Below are 21,040 nucleotides of genomic sequence, written 5' to 3' on the forward strand. Positions count from 1 at the left end.
AATTGAAAATATAATTGTATATTATGACATAATACAGTAGGTACATGAATGAGCTCTACATAAACCTACAACTTATAAAGTGGTTCACCATGGCTATAAAGTAATCATAACAATGGAATAGCCGAGATAAATTTTAATATGAATTAAAATCAAAAATTAATTACGCTCGAGGAGAAACGAGAATGAAGTGAAACGAAACTAAAAAAATATAGAATACAATCAGGAAAAACGAAAGCAAGAGGTTTGATCAATCTGATGTCAAATCAACCACTTCTGAGTTATCTTGCATTGATGCGTTAGAGTCATTAGTTTGAGCCGGTGGTTTATTTGTTACGGCATAATGCGCTTGTGGTCTCCGTTTCATAAGAGTTGCATACGGATTCTTTGGAATGTAAATGGAGACATTAGAATGTCTCCTCTTTCTACTTTTGCAATCATCACCATACCCATTAGTGCTTACAGGTATGAATGGAGGCGCCTGTGTCGCTGATGCGGTCCTTGTCGGTACTTCTGTTTCTGCTTCTGAGTTTGGCTCCATCAGAGGTATTGGAGGCAAATCGCCTGCTATTCCCAAAAGATTACGGTCACATCCTACAGTGTTATAATTGGAATCATGCAAATTCCTCTGCACTTCTGTTTGATTTGTCAAGTTTAGCAAGACATTCGGTAATAGCGGTGTTGATGGCCCTCTATTGTAAAATATTCTACTGTCACCGTTCGTCGCTGTAACAAAAGAGTTGATTGTGCTATTGTTTGTAGGCGTGTCATTTAAATTTGTCACCATACCTTGGTTTAAGAACGACTTCATTTGAAAATTCTCATGATACTGATTCTGCTCAATGGTGGGAGAACCTTTCGGGGTTGAGGTATGGTTGAGATTATACTCACTAGAGCCTTCTGAACCTGATGGGAATATATCTGTCCTTAGTTGAGCGCTGGGAGGGCTTGCATGCGTTGGGTATTTTCTATTAGCCGGTACAAAGGCTTCATCGTCTGAGCTATCCAGAGATATTATTTCAGGTTCGTTATGATTCGGACCGTCATGCAAGTTGATATCGAACGCATTCTTATTATCACTATCTTGTTCTTGTTTAATGATTTCCATGTTCTCACTCTTTCCATTGTAATTTTGGTTGACGTCGTCCGCGGTGATCGCTGAACTGTCATGTACTGGCTTCCATGAGCCATCCACAGATATCTCGACTTGTTCTACATCCTCTTTGCAATTATGGATAATGCTGTTAACAAATTCGGAAATTTTTAACTGATCGAAATTTACAGGATGTTGACAAATGGGACACTGCCATGTGGGAACTTGAGATTGGGAATGAAGGAACCAGAGAGCATCGAAACACTGGATGTGCTTACATTTTTCGGTCTTTGTCGGATATTTCATTCTCGTACACGATACGGGACATTGTAAAGTCAAAACCATGGAAGTGGTTATGATATCTTCATCGTCTTGTTCATTCAAAGTTCTTTTGATGTATGCAATGGTAGCCTGCCTTATAATTTTGGGCCTTTTCAAAATTTTTTCCAAGAGAATCTCAGGCGGGAAAGTTTCCACTATAAAGCAGCCCAAAGAATAGTCTTTATCGACGTTGAGATAGTGTAAATCTAATTGATTTTTTTCTGACGAAGATCGAAGGTAGGGTGTCAAATTTGCAGGGCTGCCTGTCCCGTTTTGTTTCTTTAAGCCTTTCACGTTATCCTCTAGCTTAGTGCCATTAAACACCAATTCACAGGGATATGGGAAATCTATAGCCTGATGACCTGCGGCATCATATATAAATGGTATTGAAAATCCACAAAACAGGTATAGTTTATAGCTCTTGTTAGATTTCAAAAGGTCATGGTTAGACTTATCCACCTTGAATTTCATCTTTGTACAGCCTCTTCCTTCAGATTGCTTCACCTTCTTATCAGCATCCGGTATTTGTGCTATCGGCCTGTAAAAGGGTGACGTAAATGAATATGGTAACACCTGTTGTTGAGATGATGGCGGTAATATGGTATCCTGGAGCGCCGTCACAGGTAATTGCCCCGATGCTACAGGATGCTTGAAGGCACCTGTTTTCAAAGCTTCCCAGAGGGTGGAGTATTTGGGTAACGATGAGTTTACTTTAACCTTGGCAATGAGGATTTTTATTGCCTTGGGCCTCCAAGGATCTATATGGCCAATATCGCAGGACTTTCTTAAAAACTGTTCTATTCGGTCTTGTAGTATAGATTTCTTGCCCGTCATCGATAAGTCCAAAGATTTACATATTTGTTTTAACTCCAAAACCTTTAATTGTTCCATTTCATTTATCGTATCCTTTATTTCGTTTATGAGACCACCCCCTGTGTGGGACAAGGGGTTTGTAAAGATATGATTTGCACTCTTATCGTTATTATTGTTTACCATGACACTTGCCATCTTGCCCTTTTTCCTCTCTTTTTGTTCTTTTGGTTGTGAGTTGAGCGTTTCTTAGTGCTTTTCGTTTCTTGTTATTTGACTTAGCTATAGCCCCTCAAAGACCAGCACTGAGATGACCAAAAAACTCTTAGTTGTAGTGTTGTATTGTGGGTGATACTGGTTCGTGCATTTTGCTCTGCGTGATAAATAAAATAATTGAAATGGATGGATAAATTAACACGAAAATTAACAAACAAAAATCTACTAAACGTACTGTAAAGCTGAAAAAAAGAAAAGAAAAAGAGAATGAAGAATGAATGTCAAGTAGAAATAAGAAAGTGTATTATGTAGAAAGATTTTTATTTATAAGTTATTAATTTTTTCAAATTTTTTTTTGTTGGGATCGCTTGGACGGTTATTTGTTTTATACTAAAATATACTTAAGTTTTCATGTTGTCTTTTCATGCTGTAATGTCGACTTGTTCCTCTTGTATATCGCAAATGTTGACAATGCTTTCCTTGAGCACGGCAGTGGTGCCTCTGGGGAATTTGTAGCTTTTTTGCTTCGTTTCTCTCACATTTGGAGTCAAGTAATTTCTCAAGTATTCGGCATCCTTACCTACTTCCATAACGCATACGTCCACATTAGAACCGGACCCTAAATCGTTCCAGATACCAGCCTGGATCGCATCGGAGGCCAACTTGATGGCTTCGTCCTTCGTAAGGTCTTGCTTCCAGTGCGATTCCAACACGGCCATTGCCGCTAGAGAGCCAGAACCTAGTGATAAGTAGTAGCCCACGTCAGTGGAACCATGTGCATGAATCGAGAACAAGTGAGAACCGGTGGGGTCTACACCAGCGACAATCAAATAAGCACCAATGTGGCCTTGGTACTTGAACAGATGCTGCTTGAGCATCTGTAAAGCAGAAACCACTCTTGGTTCTCTAGAAGTGTATAATGAATGCAATTCAATGTTAGACCCTATTAACTGTGTAACTGCCTCAGTATCGGCGGCAGTACCGGCACCAGCACACCATATTTTGGGGGAAATTCTGTGCAGTTTCGCGCAATTCTTGTCCGCCACGATAGGGCCTTGAGTAGACCTTGTATCTGCAGCTATCACTACACCATTATTATACTTTACGCCCACAATGGTGGTACCTGTGGAAGTGGCTTTGGGTTGTGTGTGTGAGTTTTCCGCTAAGAGACTATTTCTCTGGTAATTCTCAAATGATAAACCTGCCATGCTCAATTCAGTTGTCTCTTGTGTTATCAGGCTATTTGAAGCAGTATTCTGAATAAATTTTCAATGCTTCCCTAGGCAACTCTCTTTCTCTTGTCAATAGCATATCTTTTAACTGTAAGTTTATCCTTTTCTCTTTTCTTTTGGTAATTTTGCCACTCGGCCGGGTTATAGCTCATATAATAATTGCCCTAATTTACCCGTACTTTTAGGTTAGGCTATTATTGAAGTTTATGACTAAAGCCCTAACTTAATATCACTACATACGTACCCTAAATCCAATAAGCGGGAAAGTGCTCCCTCTACGAGGAATATGAATAGAAAAGGACATATATACAGATGAAATATATGTATATATTGAAGGATTAGCCTTTCGTGGCTAGCCATAGTTAGAACACAGGAAATTGAAGTATGGGGAAAGGTGTGGCCAAGTATGGTTTCAAGAGTGGGGTTTTCCCCGCAACCAGGTCCATTCTGAAAAACCCCACTACGAAGCAGACTGATATTATCAATAAAGTAAAGTCACCCAAGCCAAAAGGTGCTCTTGGTATTGGGTATGCTAAGGGTGTGCAACATCCAAAAGGATCGCATAGGCTGTCACCGAAGGTGGCTTTTATTAACGTGAACAACCTTATTGCACAGACTGTGGCCCAGCCTCAGAGCGTGAAGTCGAGTAACGGTAAAGCCCAGAAAATAAGGTTACAAAAGGCTGAATTGAGAAGAAGTTTTCTGATCGAAGCATTCCGCAAGGAAGAAGCTATTCTATTGCAAAAACACGAATACTTGCAGAAGAGGACAGAGGAACTGAAGAGAATCAGGGAACTAGAGCTAGAAAAATTGAACAAGGAAAAGTCTTCAGATTTGACCATAATGACGCTAGACAAAATGATGTCGCAACCTCTTTTAAGGAACAGATCACCAGAAGAAACTAAATTGTTAAAGTTGAAAAGAGACTATAACAGATCAATGTTAAATTTTCAGACTCATAAAAACAAACTAAACAAATTACTAAACCTGTACCACGTCGCTAATGAATTCATTGTCACAGAATCTCAACTACTGAAGAAAATTGATAAAGTTTTTAACGATGAAACGCAAGATTTTTCCGATGCCTATGATGTAAATTCCAATTTCACACAATTCGGCAACAAAAAATCGCTTCTTTCAGGTAATTCCACCTTACAAACTCAAATCAATAATGCAATAATGGGTTCTTTGACAAACGAAAAATTCTTCGATATTTCTCTTGTGGATTCATTCTTGAATAAAGATTTGCGAGATATCTCCGATAGGATCGATTCAAAATTAAACCTTTCATCTAATGGAGCTGAAGATGGTGATAACAATACAACCACCTTGTAAATAACTACAATACATACTCTACTTCAACATATCATGTATTCAAAAGTGCCCCGAACGCATTACAACAAATGCATCACCAAAGAAAAAGAAAAAAAAGATGAATCGAAGATAAATAAATATGCCCCTGTACATACATCATTAAATAAATTTTTCTTCTTCTCCTTCTTCGCTTTTTCTCGTTATATTCCTTTTTCTCATCATATTCCTTTTCTCAATCTATAGATGTTATCAGTGTGATATTATCACCTTTCAACAAAACTCTCCCCAGCGTCGTACCCTTTTCCACATCTTCTTTGCCATCCGTACTGTTGACGGGCACTTCTACAGCTTCATCAATAACTACGTTCATGAACTCATCAAATCCCACTATTTTACCTCTAATTCTTATGCCGACTTGCTCGAATAACCATATCGTTACTGGTGTCTGCTGCTGTAGATAATTGAAGATACAATTGATTGGTGGCACCATCGCCTTGCTTCTATTTTTATTTGACACTGCAGACATCTTGCTATTCTCTTTATATCCTTCCTGAGTGCTTCAGTCTCCTTTCTTTTCTGTTCTCTTTACAGTCGTATTATTACTAGTCCACTTTATTTTTTCTATTTCACTGTTCAATGCTTTCGGTATAATCTGAAAAAATTTTCCTAAGGGATATTGACAAAGCTGATATAAATGAAGAAAAAAGGCTAAATCATTGTCAACAGACGGTTAACAAGAACCTACCGATAATATAATACGGCTTACTTGCATTATGGACAACTTGCAAGTATCTGATATTCAAACTGCTTTACAATGCATATCGTCCACCGCATCTCAAGATCATAAAAATAAAGCCCTCCAATTCTTAGAGCAATTTCAAAGATCCACTATTGCATGGTCGGTTTGTAATGAAATATTAACTAAGCAAGACCCGATAAACTCCCTTTTGGAACTCAATATTTTTGCCGCACAAACTTTAAGAAATAAAGTCACATACGATCTATCACAATTGGAAAATAATCTACCGCAATTCAAGGATTCTTTACTGGCTCTTTTACTGTCCCATAACCAAAAACTGATAGTCACCCAACTGAATGTTGCACTAGCACGTTTAGCGATACAATTTTTAGAATGGCAGAACCCGATCTTCGAGATCATTTCATTATTGAATTCGTCACCATCCATATTGTTAAACTTCTTAAGAATTTTACCTGAAGAAACTTTAGACATTGCCTCTACTCCACTGACGGAAGTGGAATTTAATTCCAGAATCCATGAATTGATTGATCCCATAGCAGAAGACGTGCTAAAGTTTTTAATCTCATGCATAGACCTACTACAAAACAAAGATTCGAACTTCAACTCATCTTCTATTTCACTCGAACAAATTTTACGTTGCTTGAATTCTTGGTCGTATGAATTCCCAGTTGAGCAGCTGTTGACCGTCCAACCATTGATAACTCTCGTGTTCGAGACAATTTCCAATGGTAATGACAATGACACGGAGGCATTTGATGCTGCTGTTGATTGTCTATGCGCTATTTTAAGAGAAAGCAGGGATACAACCAATGAGCAGTTGGTTTCTAGTTTATTTCAACAGCTTATGCTTTTACAGGAAAAGTTGTTACCTAGTTTAATTGCAGAACATCCCTTAAATGATGAATACGATGACGATCTTTTAGAAGGTATGACAAGATTATTCGTGGAAGCTGGCGAAGCTTGGTCGGTTTTTATTTCTAAAAATCCTGAATTTTTCAAACCAATGGTTTTAGTGCTGTTGATTTTGACCTGCAAAAATGAAGACTTGGATATTGTTTCATATACTTTCCCATTTTGGTTCAATTTCAAGCAGAGTTTAGTTTTGCCAAGATATCAAGAATCCAGAAAAGTTTACACAGACGTTTTTGCTAAATTAATAAACGGTATAATTACTCATTTACAATATCCCTCAGGAAAATTTTCATCCAAAGAGGAGGAAGATAAATTTAAAGATTTCAGGTATCATATGGGCGACGTATTAAAGGATTGTACTGCAGTGGTGGGAACTTCTGAGGCTTTATCACAACCGCTAATGAGAATTAAGTCTGCGATACAGAATAACAACGATTGGCAAATAATGGAGGCTCCATTATTTTCCCTAAGAACAATGGCTAAAGAAATTTCCCTGACCGAAAACACACTATTACCCGAAATCATAAAGATTATTTGTAACTTACCAGAGCAACCCAAGATCAGATACGCATCAACATTAGTCCTCGGTAGATATACCGAATGGACCGCAAAACATCCTGAACTATTAGAAATTCAATTACAGTATATTTTCAATGGTTTTCAACTACACGAGGGTTCTGCAGATATGCAAAATATAATCACTGCGTCATCGCATGCATTAATGTTCTTCTGTTCAGATTGCTCGAAATTGCTAACTGGGTACATTGACCAATTGATCAACTTTTTTCTCAATGTACACAATTCTATTGATATAGAGTCACAATTTGAACTATGTCAGGGGCTAAGTGCGGTTATAAATAATCAGCCAGAAACTGAGGTTTCCGTGATATTTCAAAAACTGTTAGACAATAATTTGAAACAAATCGAGGCTTTCGTTCCTCAATGGAAGGCGAATCCCGTCCTATTCGCTCCACAAATAGCCGATAAGGTTGATTTGCTGTATGCACTTTTTGAAGAATTGAAACCAAGATATAATTACCCACAGCAGGGATCCGAACCTTTGCTGCCCAAAATAGAATTCATCTGGAAGGCACTAAGAGCTTTGTTGGTCGATGCGGGAGCAATGACCGATAGCATTATTGTCGAAAGAGTAGCGAAATTGCTACGTAGAATCTTTGAAAGATTCCACGTATTTTGTGAGCCGATATTACCCTCTGTGGCCGAATTTTTAATTCAAGGTTATTCAACTACCGGATTCGGTTCTTATTTATGGTGTTCAGGCTCTCTTATTGTTGTATTTGGCGATGATGAGTCATATCCTATCTCCCCTGACCTGAAAGATGCAGTTTGGAAGTTTGCCTTATCTCAATGCGAAACATTCATGCTGAACTTCAATAAATTCAACAAATTACAATTGAACGATTATCATGAAGCAATTATTGATTTCTTTTCATTGATTACAGATTTGATCATGTTCTATCCCGGTGAGTTTTTGAACTCCGCAGAGTTGTTGAACGGAGCACTGAATGTTGCGCTGGAATGTGTTAATAAGCTGGATAATTACGATGCATATATCTGCATATTGCGTTCTTTAGATGACATAATATCGTGGGGGTTCAAGACTCCACCGATCTCCACAGTATCCATTGAGATAGTTCCTGATGAATGGAGAAATCGAGTTATCAACGAAGTGGTAATAGGCCATGGTAACCGATTAATCTTAGCACTATTTATCGGATTGGTAACAACTTTCGAAAGTACTGCTCATTCGGATGCCATTAGTTGTATTGTAAAATGCTTGAGGATACTGACGGAGGCAAATAATAACGATTCCACCATATGCATCGAATGGATTTTCAAAGTAATGGAACAACTTGAGCAGGTGACCATTCATGAAAGAGACAATCTGACAAAAGCTGTGGTTGAGGGACTAAGTTCTAGAGACTACAGAAAGGTGAGAGAGGGAATCAGAGCGTTTGTTGGTTGGTATTTAAGAAAAAATGTCAATTCGAGATTTGAATAACGATCCAATATGTAGCATTGTATTAATCCATGCATTATGTGAATAATTAGAGATATATAAAGACGGAAGAAAAGAAACTTGAAAGGTAATTATTGTTGAAAGTGAGGTAGAGAAAAAAAAATTAAGTATTATTAAAAGATGTGTCTAATTGAAGAATGTGCTGCAAAAAGAACAAGGGCAAATAGTAGAATATCGTGAACGGTTTTTTACACATTTTGATGACTCAATTTCCTTAGCACATCCGGATAAGCTCTGAATATCTCATCAAATCTGTGAGGATAGGAATGATGAAAGACTTCTGGGTCGTTACCGAGGGCGACAAAGAAGGTTGCTGTGCCAGATCTTATTGCTTCTGTCGCGATGTTACAAATCTGTAGGGCAATAACAAATGAGAAAGCCATTAAAGCACCATTATAAGCACCATTTGAGTTATACTGAGGTGAAGTGAACCTTAGATACAAAAATGTGAACAAAGCTGTCATATAGCTGGCAAACATTGCAAACAGGCCCAGTGCAATATTGATTAGATTATCGTTGATTAAAGCGTCCATGCCCTTTTCTCTCAACATGTGCCAAGTTTCCTTGGCTGCTCTTAAGTAAGGTTTACCATAAAGAGCAATAAACGAGTAGGCGTAATGATTGAAGTATTCAGCGAGCCATCTGAGAAACCCGATGATCCAGTCAAAGACCATAAACAAAATTTGGACGGCAATTTTGCCACCACCGTTGGAGGTAACATCTTGTCTGATAAGTCGTAGCACCTGTTGGAAGAGCTCGATTAAAGCAACCAGCAAGGACCCAAAACAAATGGAGCCAAACGAGTAAGTCATGGCTCTTTTCAGTGCTCCGAATGCGGGCCATCTTGGCATTCCTTGATCAGATTTTGACATGTAGTACCAGCTACCGAAGACACCGGAAATAACACAATGAATGACATTTCTTATCACTTCGGAGATATAGTAGCCACAGAAAAACACCACGACCAAGACACCTATTAATTTGGAGTGAGAACAACCGCCACCGGAAACGTCGCAACCGCTATTTGAGCTGCTGGGGTCGTATTTTACGTAAGTGGCCACGATCACCGCGGAGAAGAGAAACCCAAACGCACTGGCAACAATGGCCCCAACGAAGGAAACAAAAAGGATCTGTGGGCATTTTTTCATGGCATCGACGACAACCTTGAGCACCACCACGGACAGGGGAATCCTAGACCTCATGCACCAATAGCACCAGGCGGTCATAAACGTGAAAATTAGAAACACAATTCCCGCGGACCAGTACTTCAAGGACATATACATGATGGCGGTACCTAGAGCAGCCACCAGGTTGATGATCATACCGCAGTATATGAATTGCTTCGGGAAAATCCGACAAAGCGTGAGTCCCAAGACAGAGAAGACTAGCGCAATAATACACACGAAAACCAGCAAGATCGCAGCATTTGTGTTCAACGTACCAGTATTCACGCCATCGTATATCCCAGAACCCGTGCTGCTGTAGGTCTGGGACCATGCTCTTAAGGTGATGGCGGCAATGGCGATAAACCCGCCCACAGTGCACAGGAAAAGTATGGTGAAGGGCCAGTCGTTCCATTTCGGTTTGTTGTCGTTTTCGGTGGGGAAAGCCTCGTCAAAGCTTCCAATGGGAGCCCCACTCGTCTTGGAGTTCAGATTGTAGTACTGATCCTGCCTGAAGTGGTACGGCGTCTGCCCCTCGTTGGCCGCATTGGGCACGGCTGAGTTCTCGGACGAGCTGGGCGGTCTGCGGTTGGGGTCGTATGATGGAGGCGGTTGTGGAGGCCTCTCATACTTTTCATTCGATGACATATCCTGTTCTTGTACGTACGATTATAGCTATTCCTGATTACCCTGAAAAAAATGTGCGCGTCAATTGCCTATAGCGAGCAGAAAAAGAATTGAGGAGCCTCTGTTAACTATTGGTTTCTCCAAGATGCAATGCGGACCGGCAAGTAAAATCAGAGAGTGTATAGCCTTATATAAATGAATGAACAAGTGTACGTATATTACTATGACGGTATGTCAATAATCTTATATATAAATAAGTGCCAGATAGCTATTACGCAAAGAGGAAACCCCTTAAACCCCTCAAGGATCTACTATGCTGGATGAATTCTTTTCTAAAAGGGTACCACAAAGAAGAAAAAACAAAACCGTCTACACTACTTGACCGTAGCGGACTTTCTATTTTTTCCTCTTCAACAACTGTCCGTGCCGTGCGGGGCTTTTTAGGAAGTGCCATTACGTGGTTAATTCCGCTAGCGCTGCGCGCCGCTCACTGCGGGAACTCGGTGGAACACCAAGCAGCAGAAACCGGCCTGCTCTTTGAATACGTCACTGGCAAATACGATTTGGTGTGAATAAGGATAGTTTCCAAGACGTCCGCAGCCGAGTAACTCAAGAAGTCATAATCACGAGCGGTGCAGTAGCTAGCTCGCGTGGCCGGCGAACTTGCGACATGTTTTAGGACTTGATGGGTTTGTCTATGGAGAATGTCATCTCGAAGCGCCGCGCGGCTCCGCAAGTGTGGTGCACGGGTGCAGGCTGCGCGTATCGTAACGGTTAGAATGGTCTCAGCATATGTAAAGTCGAGCACGATAACCTTTCTTTAGTAGTGAGTGATCAGCTAAAAAAAATTCTGTTATTTTCTCTGTTTTGGCAGAATCTACAAACAAATGAAAATTATGTAGCGCTAATGGCCTAAAAGTGCGTTGAATAGTATTATTTGTCTTCGTAATCATTAAAAAGAGAAGAAAACTCCGACTGGTTCACCAATTCTTCCCATCCAGAATTATAATTCGCCCAAAACTCATCTGCTAACATTTGGATGATCTCTGATTGGCTCTTCGTATGATTCTTGTTGTCATCTAGTATGGGTGAAGTGGCTGGAAGCAATGAAGAAGCGGGTAGCGGCACTGCAGTGTCTGCATTCTGTGGTGCAGACGAATACTGCTGTTTTTCATGCTCCATTCTTGGTTCTGATGACGGATGATGATTTTGAGGATCTAGTTCTTGCTTGATTTGGGCTAGCCATGTTTCCTCGGAACTTTTTCTAAATTCAATAACGTTGCCAAGAATGGTTCTATAAGTCCTTTCAATAGCCAAATACATCACAAACTGCCGCGATTTGTGCATTACGCGTATTAATTCTTTATCGTCCGCTGTGAATAGCCGATCGAAAATCGTCGTGTACAGGCTCATTGCTGTGCTTAACGACAAATCTTTGTCCAGAGGCACGGTTATCCTGGTCAAATCCGACCATCCGTTCTCCATATCATTTGACAGACAGATCCCGTTTTCGAAAAGTGTTAATTTGAAATATATCAACGAACAAAAGAAAACTAGGGTTTTCGAAAAAAGCCCCGCCGTCAGGCTCATCGACAACGCTATATGTGGCGATAAGTGTTGATACGAGGGCTCCAACATCTCTGGGTAAAGTTCTTTATCGATACGGAAGCATCGGATTGTGGTATTAACAATGATGGAAAAATTTATCAGAACCAGTTGAAACGTATTATTTTTGGATTCGATGTTTCTTAGTTTCAAAACGGAGTGCAACAACGCATAAAAGGATAATAGTAATCCCAATGCCATACTGAGAATTCTACTTTCTCTCAACTGGATTTCCGCAGTTTGGTTTTCATCCGTGTAATGTCGAAGCGGTTCGAGTTCTACTTCCACAAAATTGATAATTTTCTTCGAAAAATCTTTCAAATCTGGAAACTTTTCTCTATCATAAAGAGTTAGTAACATGGGCCTTGCCATTTTCAGATATCTTTTCAACTTCCCCTCATATGTTTTACTTTCATCATTCAAAATACAATAGTCTTGCTTTTCGTCTAGAAAAAATTTATCAATCAATAAGGGTCTACCAATGTGGCAAGAATTGTTGTAGTCAATCAATATTGCCATAAACCACACATTTTCTAAACTTTCCAGACAGCCCATATATTTTTGTTGAGATTTGAAATTATTTCTAATATCTAGATGCAACCCGAGCGTGGTAACCGTGGTGAATAGAGATTCGTTTAAATTAACTAAATCAGATCCATCGCCGCCGAAAGCATATATTTCACGATGGTAAAAGAGTAGTATCAACATTTGAGCACGTTCGATATAAAAAGCTTTGGCCGTAGAGACACCATTCAAGAAAATCATAAACTTTTCAATTGGAGGCGGAACACTCTCATGATAGAATCTTAAACACAGGATCAATAGTATCACAGCTGCCTTATAATAGTTTTTCTTCTGGTTGGACAAAATATAAGCGATGGGCCTCTCGCCGTTTGGTAAGACATCCTTTCCTGGCATGAAATAATCGAGAAAGTCTTTCCTAACTTTTTTCCTGTCAAGAATGAAATTAATCTCATTACTTGCCTCATCAGTAAAGAAACTATCCAGGATAGACGAAATTTTGCTGTATGATGGTAAAGAGTTGCATATTTGTTTGATCAAAGAATCGGGTTCCCTGCTCGACTCATCTAAAAGGTTTAGTTCCCTACACATTGTTTTTTGGCTGGTTTGCTTCCATTTATTTCTTTCTACTTTAACCTTTGCCCATAATTGTTTATATTTCTCGATGAACCCGCAATTACCACTTGCAATCTGCGTTCTCATAGAAGTCGGACCGTATAGTATCGACCGGCCTGAGTGCTTATTCTGTAGATAGTACCGATCAGCATATGGGTTTATCACACCATCTGGTAACGGAGACGAGGTTTCAGTGGATCCTCCACATGCGCTGGTATTCGAAAGCGAAAAATTTGGAGAAGTATATACGGCGCTCGTAGGTGAATTGATACCCTTTTCATTTTCTAAATAACGAATCTTATCTTCCAGACCCTCAATTTTCTTTATTAAGTCAGAATTAGAGTAAGAACCGTAGATGGATTTCTTTTCAATGTTCTTATTGAACTCTTCAGCGTATTGACAGGTCGTCAAGTTTCTGGAAATGCACGTAGAGCACATTGGCTTCCGCTGATCACAACGAAGTTTTCTTCTTCTACAAAACCCACAAGATTTTATAAGCTTGTTTCTCTTCCTACCGCTACCAGAAGCTGATGCTGTGACAGTACCACTTGCACTGGCGCCACCACTCTTACCATCGCCATTATCGCTCGGTGGCGTTACATCAGCGGCCTCGAAAGTTTCTAATAAATCGTTGCTTCTTCTTTTCATCACTATATTATTTTTTACTGACAGGGGCGTTCTATAATTCCTTTTTGCTTTTCTCTTAAATAACCAATTGCTTCCTTGATTTGTATTTTTGCTTGCAGTTCCTAATTTTTAACTTTCTTGACAATTCGAAAAAAGTGCCTGTCCAACAGTCAGGTAGACACGTCAAAGCATGTACAGTGTTTTGGCTTTCTTGGTATTTGTTGGGTTCTTTATCACGATTGCTTCTATTTCATTGCTAATATATAGTCTGTGCGCCTATGTGATTTTTCTGATTTCCGCGGATTTAACTCCGTTCACTATGATTTCTAACTGTATTACGTTAGCAAATCCAGATACATTATATATATATATGTGTGAGAGAAGCATTCTGATGTCAATTGCTGGGTGTGTATGAGTTTCAGATGGCTGTCGTCTGAAATCTGTTCAGCCTGGCAGAACACAGTAAATCCGGCATGCTGCCAAATTCATAGTGGAATGAAAATGTTTGGGCAATGGAAGAGCTAACAGCCGCTTAAGAACCAACCTTCACTAATCTTCATGAGAAAGGCATTAAGTGTATATAATGCTCTATAACGCATAAGTAATTGGCCTAGCGTCCGTTCTTTCGATTGGAAAGAACACCCGTCGCGAGTAATTCCACGTGCGACTAAAATGATAAACGTCTCGCGAAGTTAGCATGAATGACAACCACAACTTCAGCATACGAAATTGCATTTAAGGGAATAAATGAAACGCAATGAAGAGTGAGAAGACAGGAAAGCAAAATTGCGAAGACGTTCAAAATGGGCAAGAGTGCAGGTGGTCATGGTATAGTACGTTCTGAGACCGCGCGTGAGGGAAGAGAGAATCAGGTTTACTCTCCTGTTACAGGTGCAAGATTGGTTGCTGGTTGCATATGCTTGACACCCGATAAGAAGCAAGTTCTCATGATCACTTCTTCTGCGCATAAGAAGAGATGGATTGTACCAAAAGGTGGTGTTGAAAAAGACGAGCCCAACTATGAAACGACTGCTCAACGTGAGACGTGGGAAGAAGCAGGTTGCGTGGGGGAAGTTGTTGCCAGCTTGGGCACAGTGGAAGACATGAGACCTCCGAAGGACTGGAACAAAGACATCAAGCAATTTGAAAATTCTAGGGGAGATTTGGAAGTAGCAAAACATCCGCCAAGAACTGAATTTCACTTTTACGAATTGGAAATTGAGAAGCTGCTTGACAAGTTTCCTGAATGTCATAAAAGAAACAGAAAATTATACACTTATAGAGAAGCTAAAAGAAACTTGATAGATGCCAAAAGGCCCGAATTATTGGAGGCCCTTAACAGGTCAGCTATTATCAAAGACGATGAATAATTGATCTAAACTGTACGCAATCGTACATATATTTATATATGTATATAATTATTTCATCGTTCGTTAAGCTAACCCAAGCATTTTTGTACGTTCGTCTGTGTATATGCTCTTTTATTTTGATCCGCCCAAGAATCCCGACATCATGTCCTGTAAGAAATTAGATTGTTTGGGGGCAACAATATTAAAATACTCTTGGCCCAAAAATTCCAATTCACTCTTGTAAATTTGAGAAAAATCCAAGTAATGGTTCTTCAAATTCAGAAAGTAGTTTTTATCCTTGGTTTGACATGTAATCAGCAACAGCTGCAAAAAATTCAGATCAGAATAATCTTCGAAGAAAACTATTTTATAACCGTTTTTTTCAACCTCCTCATACTTGGGTTGGAACTTCTCAATAAACCTTTCAAAAAAAATTTCTTTTGATTCGTGTGCAAATGAAATATTACAAATGAATAAATAATTGAAAATCAATCTGCTGAAAAATTCAGCTACTGTACTGTCTTCGACTTTATCCACTTGGCATAACCAATCCCATAGTAAATCGACATATTTAATCATTGAGTCATGTGTGCCCAACATAAAGTATCTTTCGGCCTCGTAAACAAAACCACCTTCTAAAAGTTTGGTACCGATGGTGTTGTGCAAGTATGGGTCTCCAAACTTATATTCGCTAAACTTGATGGACCAATTGTTCATAGCGGTAATAACGTCCTTCAGGTTTGGCTCGCTAGGATCTAACTCCGCTATTAACCTGACCAATCTAGCAACTGAAACATCACCCACTTTGACCTCCGCTAAATCATAAACTTCCAGAAGATAGAAGATTAAATCTGTGCCTGAGCCACCTTGCTTTGCTTTCAAAAATGATAGAGCACCTTGGCTGATTAATTCAATAGCATGTTCGTATGATTTACTTCTAACATATCTATTGGCAATAGTTCTCAACGTTTGATGGGCTTCGTAATAATCTCCAGCTTTGATCTTACTTTCAAATCTTTGCAGGGTTTTAGCAAGTTTTGCCTGTACAGCATCGGATTGTGTAGAGACCATATCTTACTTCTATGGGAAGCCTTTCTTTCTTATGTCGACTGAAGTGTATGTTTATATATCTTTTTTTGACTTTCCTTTAACTTTTTTTCCCCATTGTTACCTTAACGAAAAAGGACAAAAGGAACAAACAAAATACTAAAAGGCGTGTTCCGATGTTTAATAACAGTTGATTTTATTTCAACAGAACAGAGGCTACTAACTTGCTTGACAGTCGGCATTATCTAAGTCATGACCGATAGATCTGCTATTCAATTAATCGATGAAGAGAAAGAATTTCATCAAAGCGCATTACAATATTTTCAACAGTGCATTGGAAATCGTGATGTTGGTCTAAATTATCATGTCATTTCTGTGTTCGGTTCCCAATCGAGTGGTAAGTCCACTCTACTTAACGTTCTGTTCAATACCAATTTTGATACCATGGATGCGCAGGTGAAAAGACAGCAAACCACCAAGGGCATTTGGTTGGCTCACACAAAAGACGTTAACACAACTATTGAGGTCAATAGAGATCGTCCCGACATTTTCGTACTTGATGTAGAAGGTTCCGATGGTTCAGAAAGAGGTGAAGATCAGGATTTTGAAAGGAAAGCTGCCTTATTTGCCATTGCAGTGTCTGAAGTCCTTATAGTTAACATGTGGGAGCAGCAGATCGGGCTATATCAAGGTAACAATATGGCCTTACTAAAAACGGTTTTTGAAGTTAATCTTTCCTTATTTGGCAATAATGACAATGATCACAAGGTGCTATTGCTCTTTGTCATCAGAGACCACGTAGGTGTTACTCCGCTCTCAAGTTTAAGTGATTCTGTTACGAGAGAATTGGAAAAAATATGGTCAGAATTGAGTATGCCTATCGGTTGCGAGGAGTCAAGCCTATATGACTTTTTCGATTTGAAATTTGTTGGATTGGCTCATAAGTTGTTGCAAGAGGACAAGTTTACTCAAGACGTTAAGAAATTAGGGGATTCCTTTGTAATGAAAGGGACAGAAAACTATTATTTCAAGCCTCAATATCATCATAGGTTACCATTGGATGGGTGGACTATGTATGCTGAGAATTGCTGGGACCAAATCGAACACAACAAAGATTTAGATCTTCCAACTCAGCAAATTTTGGTTGCCAGATTCAAAACGGAAGAAATTTCTAATGAAGCTCTAGAAGAATTCATTTTGAAATACGATGACTCCATTGTTCCCTTGAAGAGTAGTTTGGGACCATTAACATCTCAACTGGTGAAACTGAAAGAAGAATGCCTAACCAAATATGATGAACAAGCGTCACGCTATGCTAAAAATGTTTATCTGGAGAAAAGAGAAAGTTTGAATGAAAAACTAAACTTGCATATCTCGGGCACAATAAATGAATTCTTAGAAACTTTAATGGAAAAATTGTGGGAAAATTTAAAATTGGAAGTATTTTCGAGAGATAAAGCCACCACTTCTTTCGTTGAAAGTCTTGCTATAGGTAAGAGTAAGACTGAAAAAGAATTTAACGAATCAACAGGTGTTTTCAAAAAGTTGGAGCTACTCGCATCGGATGATGAGATCACCTCCAAATTTTCCGGTGATTTCGAGGAAAAAATTAAGCAATTACGTGATGTTGAATTAAAAGTCAAATTTAATAATATCAGAAAAAACATGATTCCAGAATTGAAGGATCACGTAATTCATTTGTTATCACATCCATCCAAAAAAGTTTGGGATGATATAATGGACGATTTCGAATCGACTATTGAAATCAATCTCTCTCCGTATTATGTGTCTAAGGATAATTATGATTTCAAAATCGGCCTATCAGATGATGAAAACGCAAAGATTTACAAAAATATCAGGGTTTTGGCATGGAGAACTTTAGATACCACAGTCCATGATTATTTGAAGATAGATACAATTGTTAGTATATTAAGAGACAGGTTTGAAGATGTATTCAGATATGATGCCGAAGGATCCCCAAGATTATGGAAAACAGAAGAAGAAATCGATGGGGCATTTCGTATTGCAAAAGAACATGCTTTGGAAGTTTTTGAAGTTCTCTCACTTGCTGCCACCTCTGATAATGTTGAGATTGCACCTGATGTGCCAATGGCTGACGAAGAAAATGGTGAGGACAACGAAATATACCAGGACAACGAGGGCATTTTCCATTCTCGTCGTTTTGCACATATCTTAACGGAATTGCAAAAGGAAAATGTCTTGGACCAATTCCGTAGACAGATCAACATTACTGTTCTAGACTCCAAAAGATCGATCATCACCACAAGAACACATATTCCACCTTGGATATACATCTTGTTAGCTGTTTTGGGATGGAACGAATTTGTGGCTGTTATAAGAAACCCAGCGTTTGTCACTCTTATTTTAGTCTTGAGTGCAGCCTTTTTTGTAATTCACAAGTTTGGTTTATGGGGGCCTGTTGTTAACGTTGTCCAGGGCGCTGTTGGTGAAACAAGAACTGCCATCAAGGATAAATTAAGAAAACTTGTCGCTGAAGACCATGAAGCGGAGGAATCTTTTGAAATGAAGGATTTTTCCAAGGACGAGCAAAAAGAAGAATGATATGAAAAGATGACTTATTGAACAATTTATTTCATTTCTTCACGTTCTATTGTTTTGTTGTTGTTATTATTGTTGTTATTAAAATTACGACTATTATCATTTCCGTCTGCTCTTGCGTCTATGTTTTTGTATAGAAATATAGGGAACTGTATATATCACATTTAATATGTACTAGCGTATGAAGCTTTGGCCGCGGTTATGGCTTTGAAGAGCTAAACAAAATGGTAAAAAGTATAAGTATCATGTATATGCAGGATTCATAGACGTTTTCCATCGATTGATCTGTTCCTCTAATAACTGTTTTTGCTCATTTGAAAACTTAGAAAATAAAAAATGCAATACATTTTCCCAAAATTGCTCGAATGTTTGCAGGCCATTCAAATCCTTTGGTTTAGATATCAAAATAGTGGGTAGGTTTTTCCAGTCATTCTTCTTGATTTTTGAATTGTTGAATAATTCTGAAAATACAGAGACCCAAAATACATAAATGTAATGCGAAGCGTTTGTTAACGTGATTAGTTTATTCGGATCATAATCTATAAATTCAATATCTTCGCCATATTCCTCTCTTAGGGCATGATCAATGGCAAAAAAAACTGTGTCCTTTACTTGGTCAAAAATACTTTGTAGAAGTTTGTCTGATGGCGATGTAGTATTTTCTATGGTAAGTGTATCAGAGCACAACGCACTATCGTGTTTGTTAATATTCACTATGGAGTTAGATGGATTACCAAACCTCAATTGGTTTTCTTCATATGCCTTTGAAGCAATCAAATTTGCATCCATGCCTATTCTGAAGGAAATAGTTAGTATATCTTCAGTCAGCGCCTTCGTACATAGGTTTTTGTCATTCGAAAGCAAAATGACAAAACAATTTAGCATCTCTTTATAATACAGACAACAGTCCAATATTGAATCGTCTTTTATACAGTCCGGATTTAATTTTTGCCTTAGTTTTTGACCTATCAAACCAGAATCTAAAGTGGCTAAATTCTTATAAATCCAATCATTTCCCCATCTGGCTAATGCACCAATTGTCCTACTTTGTTCCTTATTATTGTTGATACCTTCTTTAACGACATCAGAATTTTTCTTTAGTCCGTCCAACTCTTGAATAACGGTGCTTGGCACAACGATTAAGTGATGATAAGTGCTAGATAATGACCTCAAATTCTCTAAAGTGTTTAAGTGCGAAATGATGAAGTTTGTGTCCACGACGAAAACAGTTTTCAAGGTAGTTGAATTTAACAGCGGTATACTGTCATCAATTTGTTGCATAGAATGCGCCATCAAGTGTGCTTTCAGCCCCCTTTGATTTGATATGTACTTAGAAATCATTTCAACATCGGTTTCGTCATCCAAGTCAAACATTGGAATATCGCCCTCCTCGTCATGATCTATACTGGCGATTGTACCACCCGGTTTAGCAGTTTCTGCATCAGAGGTTGTTGAAGCTATAATGTTATCAATATCTTCAACCGTATATTTACCATGTGGTCTTGTGTCAGCGATATTTTTTATGGATTCAGAAATTTTGTGAAATAATGAACCATGGTGAGAATTTGATGTCATATGGTTGCTGTTTTTTGGAAAATCTTGTTTCTCATCAGTCATGGATTTAGCACACAGGTAAAATAGTCAGCAGTATGCTGCAATGCTCAATCCTAGCAGTGAAGAATACACATAAAATAAGTTGCGCGAAAGAATCTAATATATCCAAAAAGTACGTAGACGCGACCATGATTTTTCGCACTCGAATACGTAGAGAATAAATGCACTTATAACAGATTACAATAGAGCTATTAGTATTATTGTATTATAGTAATGTACTATATAAAGAGACGTATAAAAGAAAACAAAAAGGGCACAAATTTAAAAAAGATCTGATGTTATAAAGCTGATACCTTCGTTTTGTTAATACGCTTCCTAACGTAAACGACGAGCTTCACGTTCAGATTCCATTAGAACCAAGATATCGTTTTCTCTAACGGGACCCTTCACGTTTCTGACGATAGTTCTGGAAGTATCTTCCAAAAATTCGACACGGACTTGGGTGACACCACCACGAGAACCGGTTCTTCCTAAAACTTTGATGACCTTGGCTAAAGTGACTGGGGTTTTGTTATCCATGTTTGCTAGCTTGGTTTCCTGGCCTTGAAACAAAGTTAAAAATCCCATCTGGCAATAAATCATTAATAAGATTGAA

General features: G+C 38.7%; 12 protein-coding genes across 12 annotated transcripts; 4 read left to right on the forward strand and 8 right to left on the reverse strand.

Annotated features, from left to right (window-relative positions):
• Positions 1 to 247: 247 nt before the first annotated feature.
• NFI1 (SUMO ligase NFI1) lies at positions 248 to 2,419 on the reverse strand (the record flags this gene model as incomplete). Its single annotated transcript, XM_056231333.1, has 1 exon — positions 248 to 2,419. One exon carries the CDS (start codon positions 2,417 to 2,419, stop codon positions 248 to 250), a length of 2,172 nt encoding a protein of 723 aa, XP_056085163.1.
• Positions 2,420 to 2,859: 440 nt separating this feature from the next.
• Positions 2,860 to 3,645, reverse strand: PUP1 (proteasome core particle subunit beta 2; the record flags this gene model as incomplete). Its single annotated transcript, XM_056231334.1, has 1 exon — positions 2,860 to 3,645. One exon carries the CDS (start codon positions 3,643 to 3,645, stop codon positions 2,860 to 2,862), a length of 786 nt encoding a protein of 261 aa, XP_056085164.1.
• A 408-nt stretch (positions 3,646 to 4,053) lies between these two features.
• PET123 (mitochondrial 37S ribosomal protein mS26 PET123) lies at positions 4,054 to 5,004 on the forward strand (the record flags this gene model as incomplete). Its single annotated transcript, XM_056231335.1, has 1 exon — positions 4,054 to 5,004. One exon carries the CDS (start codon positions 4,054 to 4,056, stop codon positions 5,002 to 5,004), a length of 951 nt encoding a protein of 316 aa, XP_056085165.1.
• A 211-nt stretch (positions 5,005 to 5,215) lies between these two features.
• SME1 (mRNA splicing protein SME1) lies at positions 5,216 to 5,509 on the reverse strand (the record flags this gene model as incomplete). Its single annotated transcript, XM_056231337.1, has 1 exon — positions 5,216 to 5,509. One exon carries the CDS (start codon positions 5,507 to 5,509, stop codon positions 5,216 to 5,218), a length of 294 nt encoding a protein of 97 aa, XP_056085166.1.
• A 247-nt stretch (positions 5,510 to 5,756) lies between these two features.
• Positions 5,757 to 8,678, forward strand: MTR10 (mRNA transport regulator MTR10; the record flags this gene model as incomplete). The annotated part of the gene is made up of 1 exon (XM_056231338.1): positions 5,757 to 8,678. The coding sequence occupies one exon, from the start codon at positions 5,757 to 5,759 to the stop codon at positions 8,676 to 8,678; it is 2,922 nt and encodes a 973-aa protein (XP_056085167.1).
• Positions 8,679 to 8,884: 206 nt separating this feature from the next.
• On the reverse strand, positions 8,885 to 10,507 carry PNS1 (Pns1p; the record flags this gene model as incomplete). Its single annotated transcript, XM_056231339.1, has 1 exon — positions 8,885 to 10,507. One exon carries the CDS (start codon positions 10,505 to 10,507, stop codon positions 8,885 to 8,887), a length of 1,623 nt encoding a protein of 540 aa, XP_056085168.1.
• A 912-nt stretch (positions 10,508 to 11,419) lies between these two features.
• Positions 11,420 to 13,876, reverse strand: YRR1 (Yrr1p; the record flags this gene model as incomplete). The annotated part of the gene is made up of 1 exon (XM_056231340.1): positions 11,420 to 13,876. One exon carries the CDS (start codon positions 13,874 to 13,876, stop codon positions 11,420 to 11,422), a length of 2,457 nt encoding a protein of 818 aa, XP_056085169.1.
• Positions 13,877 to 14,658: 782 nt separating this feature from the next.
• On the forward strand, positions 14,659 to 15,225 carry DDP1 (polyphosphatase DDP1; the record flags this gene model as incomplete). The annotated part of the gene is made up of 1 exon (XM_056231341.1): positions 14,659 to 15,225. The coding sequence occupies one exon, from the start codon at positions 14,659 to 14,661 to the stop codon at positions 15,223 to 15,225; it is 567 nt and encodes a 188-aa protein (XP_056085170.1).
• A 111-nt stretch (positions 15,226 to 15,336) lies between these two features.
• GET4 lies at positions 15,337 to 16,275 on the reverse strand (the record flags this gene model as incomplete). The annotated part of the gene is made up of 1 exon (XM_056231342.1): positions 15,337 to 16,275. The coding sequence occupies one exon, from the start codon at positions 16,273 to 16,275 to the stop codon at positions 15,337 to 15,339; it is 939 nt and encodes a 312-aa protein (XP_056085171.1).
• A 228-nt stretch (positions 16,276 to 16,503) lies between these two features.
• Positions 16,504 to 18,834, forward strand: SEY1 (dynamin-like GTPase SEY1; the record flags this gene model as incomplete). The annotated part of the gene is made up of 1 exon (XM_056231343.1): positions 16,504 to 18,834. The coding sequence occupies one exon, from the start codon at positions 16,504 to 16,506 to the stop codon at positions 18,832 to 18,834; it is 2,331 nt and encodes a 776-aa protein (XP_056085172.1).
• A 240-nt stretch (positions 18,835 to 19,074) lies between these two features.
• SWT1 (mRNA-processing endoribonuclease) lies at positions 19,075 to 20,448 on the reverse strand (the record flags this gene model as incomplete). Its single annotated transcript, XM_056231344.1, has 1 exon — positions 19,075 to 20,448. The coding sequence occupies one exon, from the start codon at positions 20,446 to 20,448 to the stop codon at positions 19,075 to 19,077; it is 1,374 nt and encodes a 457-aa protein (XP_056085173.1).
• A 312-nt stretch (positions 20,449 to 20,760) lies between these two features.
• On the reverse strand, positions 20,761 to 20,964 carry RPS28A (40S ribosomal protein eS28; the record flags this gene model as incomplete). The annotated part of the gene is made up of 1 exon (XM_056231345.1): positions 20,761 to 20,964. The coding sequence occupies one exon, from the start codon at positions 20,962 to 20,964 to the stop codon at positions 20,761 to 20,763; it is 204 nt and encodes a 67-aa protein (XP_056085174.1).
• Between the last annotated feature and the right edge of the window lie 76 nt (positions 20,965 to 21,040).

The sequence above is a fragment of the Saccharomyces kudriavzevii genome, assembly GCF_947243775.1.
Source record: "Saccharomyces kudriavzevii IFO 1802 strain IFO1802 genome assembly, chromosome: 15".
Classification (NCBI taxonomy): Eukaryota; Fungi; Ascomycota; class Saccharomycetes; order Saccharomycetales; family Saccharomycetaceae; genus Saccharomyces; species Saccharomyces kudriavzevii.